The 3654-nt window shown below is 42.6% G+C and overlaps 1 protein-coding gene across 1 annotated transcript; it reads right to left on the bottom strand.

The window, feature by feature from the left end:
* Positions 1–363: 363 nt before the first annotated feature.
* LOC311294984 (granzyme B-like) lies at positions 364–2062 on the bottom strand. Its single transcript, XM_084416143.1, has 5 exons — positions 1604–2062; positions 1369–1519; positions 1140–1278; positions 739–1002; positions 364–639 (listed from the first exon to the last, which is right to left on the bottom strand). Exons 1-5 carry the CDS (start codon positions 1659–1661, stop codon positions 484–486), a joined length of 768 nt encoding a protein of 255 aa, XP_084272269.1. The 5' UTR covers positions 1662–2062; the 3' UTR covers positions 364–483.
* Positions 2063–3654: the final 1592 nt, after the last annotated feature.

Raw genomic sequence — 3654 nt, 5'->3', positions numbered from 1 at the left:
TTCAGAAGCAGTTTCTCTTGCACCAACAACGTTTTTGTGACCATCTAAGAAACAGCAAAATGAGACTGAATGAACTCTGTTCATTTCTTTTGAGACACTTTGTTTATACACCTTGACAAATCGATTGCTTGTGTCTTCAGGGCTTTTTAAACGAAGCTTAAAATTTAACATTTATTTTTTGAAGGAGTGTATGTGTCTTCTCAACCATGAGAATCATCTATTTATGTTTAAAAAGACTGTTGTGCAACTTCTAGGATGTGGTGAAGGCTGTGAACTTTAGCTGTGGTTGAGTATCAAACAGCCCTTGAATGGTTTCGTTCTCTGTGAAGTGGCTCTTTAGAAATAAAGAAATGCAGAGTCATTGCTTGAGTTTTTATTGCCCTTTTCTCACTTTTATTGAAAAATGTTGACATGTAGCATTCACCTCACCATAAAATCTGAGTTTAGCAAACTGCACAACAGTACAATTCAGTTTTAAAGATATCAGGCACCTCCATTGATCACCTTCTTGATCCAGACTGTGTATTTTGAAATTTGAGTGTAAATATTGGGAACATTTGGGTAGTCGCAGCGACCCATGTTGAAAGAGACGATGCCCACCGCTTCCCCACTGCACACTAGCGGTCCACCTGAATCACCCTGCGAGAACAATGCATTTCAGATTGATAACCAATTGAGTTCAGAAGTAAATAGAATTGAAAATGATGAAATTTCACCTAAATATTGCTGTAGACGCACCTGACAAGCGCCACTTTCAGTCTCGAAACCACCAGCGCACAAGACATTTTCTGGGAGTTTTACTTTAACTTGTTTCCACATCGTCTTGCAGATTGTGAAGTTGATAGTCGACACATCTGTGACCAGCAGATCCTTCACCACATTATGCTGTTTGGTTTTACCCCATCCAGCAACCTGGCACTTGGATTTCGGCTTCAGTGGTTTGTCCTTGCTCTGGATTTTGATGGTTTTCACACCATTGCTGGTTTTCAGCTTTTTGGACAGCTAGAATTCCACACAAGAAATGTGAGGTCTTCATGATGACCGTTAATTGTATGTGTATGACAAGTATTTGATTTAGTTAAAGTATAAATGTATCCATTATTATTACTATTAATGTTTTTATTTATGAAATATTGTACCTTCAGAAGCATGATGTCACTGCCATTTTTCACGTTTTTGAAAGATGGGTGCTTATGTTTATGTTGCACTGTATATCTTCTCTGATTCGCCACCTGTGGACTGATGTTGTGGGTGCCCAGGACCACAGTCATGTTGCCACTTTAACATGAACACAATTGCAGATTAGTGAACAGTTTTGTTGAACCCCAAACATATCCCAGTTTAACAGTAGACTAACTATCATATTACCTCTTATCGCAGTGTGCGGCCGTGAGCACGTAGCTCGGGTCGATCAGGAATCCTCCACATTTGTGTTGTCCTTCAATCTGAACTGATGCCATGTAAAGCATGGAGCTCTTCTTGACTTTTGTGCCATTGATGATATCAGCTCCAAATGTACCTAAACCAATCAAGATGCAAGTTTGAGTTAACCAGAATCAGTTTCGTTATCACTGTATTATCAGTAAAGTATGATTTTACTAACCAGTCAGTGTCAAGCTTGTCAAAGCCACTGAGAGCAACAGGCTGTACGCTGTAGTCATCTTGATAAGACTGAAGATTGCTGATGAGACCACCAGTCATTTATATAGGTCTCCACCACGACACTACATGCGCACGCCACATCCTGACAGACAGAGATGATGCTAAATGCCACCTATTGCATAGTGTAGTAGGCCTTGAATACAAGATCTTCTCCAGTATATCTTGGTAAAACTGATGCCTTTCAGGCAGGGGCGTATTAACGCAGACTAACCACTGTTCAGTGGTTTATGCAATTTTTTTCTGATTATTCTTTTTCTACAGTAGTAATTACTGGTGTTAATGGATGGAGGTTTAAAAAAATCAGACAATTGACGAGCGCACCTAATCCTAAATTTACCTATACTGGGGATTCAGGGAAGTAATAATCTGGCGGTGGTCAGAATTCAGCACAACACCTCTCACCAGTGCCGGGGAGTGCTTGTTTTCTAAACCGGTGCTTGGCACGAACAGGAACTGTTAATCTGACAATGCTCAATGCCATTGGATCACAGCGCTGTCAATCACAGCCTAATCTGCTGCCCATTGTTGCCTATAAATTTGACAATGCTCAACACAATTGGATCAATGCTTTGGCAATGTACAGCATTTTTACATTGCCCAATTGTCAATAAAGCTACTTGAATCTGCATTTGTCAGTCGCTGATTGATTACGATGCACTTTTTCAAATGGGGAGAGACCACAGACTAAGTCTCTTTCAAGGAAAGTCTGTTCACTCTGCGGCCATACTTGCAACGCCTCTGGAGCATCCAAGACCAAGTCCTATCTATTTGAACGGGGGAATCCTGAAATCTCAAAAAGTGCTTGCTGAACTCACAATTAAGTAACATTTTAAATCAGCAACAGAATCTGGCACGCACTGTTCTACAGATGTTGTTTCATAGGCTCAAATTGTGTTAAAAAAAGCTTATTATCCAGGCTAGACCAGCCAATGCACGTGTAGTCCTAAGAGCGAGCCTCAGGTTCTAACGGCAGCTGCAGTGACGCAATAACTTTGCATATCAGCGATTGGCTTTATTATTTAGAAGGCGGGATGTATTCTGCTTAGGCTTGCTTTTACTGGTGTTACACGATGTTCAGCCGCAACACCGGTTACATCACTTGCTCACCGCGGAACCGCCCCCACCATCATTCTGATTTTTTATAGTAATAAAAAGAATTTAGTTCAGTTAGAGAACAGACTCTAAAATTAAAAACTGAACACGTCCAAGGTTCATCAATGCACGAGGACGACAAAGGCCATCCTGTCTGGTGTATGCAAACAGAAGGTCTACTGTGGCACAAGTCACACAAAATCTTAATGATGGTTATGGGAGGAATGTGTCACAACACACCGTGCATCACAGTCTTCTGTGTATGGGGCTGTAGAATAATCAAAGTGCCTATGATGACCCCTGTCCACCATCGAAAGTGTCTGCAATAGGCATGTCAGAACTGGACCTTGGAGCAGTAGAAGAAGGTTAACAGGACCAACAATTCCCATTTTACATCACATGCACGGCCGTGTACGTGTGCGCCGTTTACCTGGGGAAGTGATGCACTGTGAGACGTTGAAAAGCCGCTGGAGGGAGTGTGATGCTCTGGGCAAAGTTCTGTTGGGAAACCCTGGGTCCGGCCATTCATGTGGACATAAATTTGACATGCCACCAGCCTAAACGTTGTTGCAGACCAGGTACACCTTGACCTCCTTCAGCAGGATGATGCACTCTGCCACACTGCACACATTGTTCAAGAATGGTTTGAGGAACATGATGAAGAGTTTAAGGTGTTGCCCTGGCCTTCAAATTCCCCAGATCTCAATCCAATTGAGCATCGATAGGATGTGCTGAACCAACAAGTGCGATCCTCGACAGCTTCACTTCGCAACCTACAGGATTTGAAGGACCTGCTGCTAACGTCTTCATGCCAGAGACCACAGGGCGCCTTCAGGGGTCTTGTCCATGCCTTGGCGGGCCAACACTGTTTTGACAGCACGCTGTGGACGAGCAGCATAT

This window comes from Rutilus rutilus (genome assembly GCF_951802725.1).
Source record: "Rutilus rutilus genome assembly, chromosome: 8".
Taxonomy (NCBI): Eukaryota; Metazoa; Chordata; class Actinopteri; order Cypriniformes; family Leuciscidae; genus Rutilus; species Rutilus rutilus.
This window is presented reverse-complemented; position numbering and strand designations above follow the sequence as displayed.

Coding starts and splice junctions, on each gene's coding strand:
- LOC311294984 (XM_084416143.1), bottom strand. CDS start 1,661: ATGACTACAGCGTACAGCCTGTTGCTCTCAGTGGCTTTGACAAGCTTG. Junction 1,520..1,603: donor GACAAGCTTGACACTGACTG/GTTAGTAAAATC, acceptor TGATTGGTTTAG/GTACATTTGGAGCTGATATC. Junction 1,003..1,139: donor GTGACATCATGCTTCTGAAG/GTACAATATTTC, acceptor GTGGAATTCTAG/CTGTCCAAAAAGCTGAAAAC.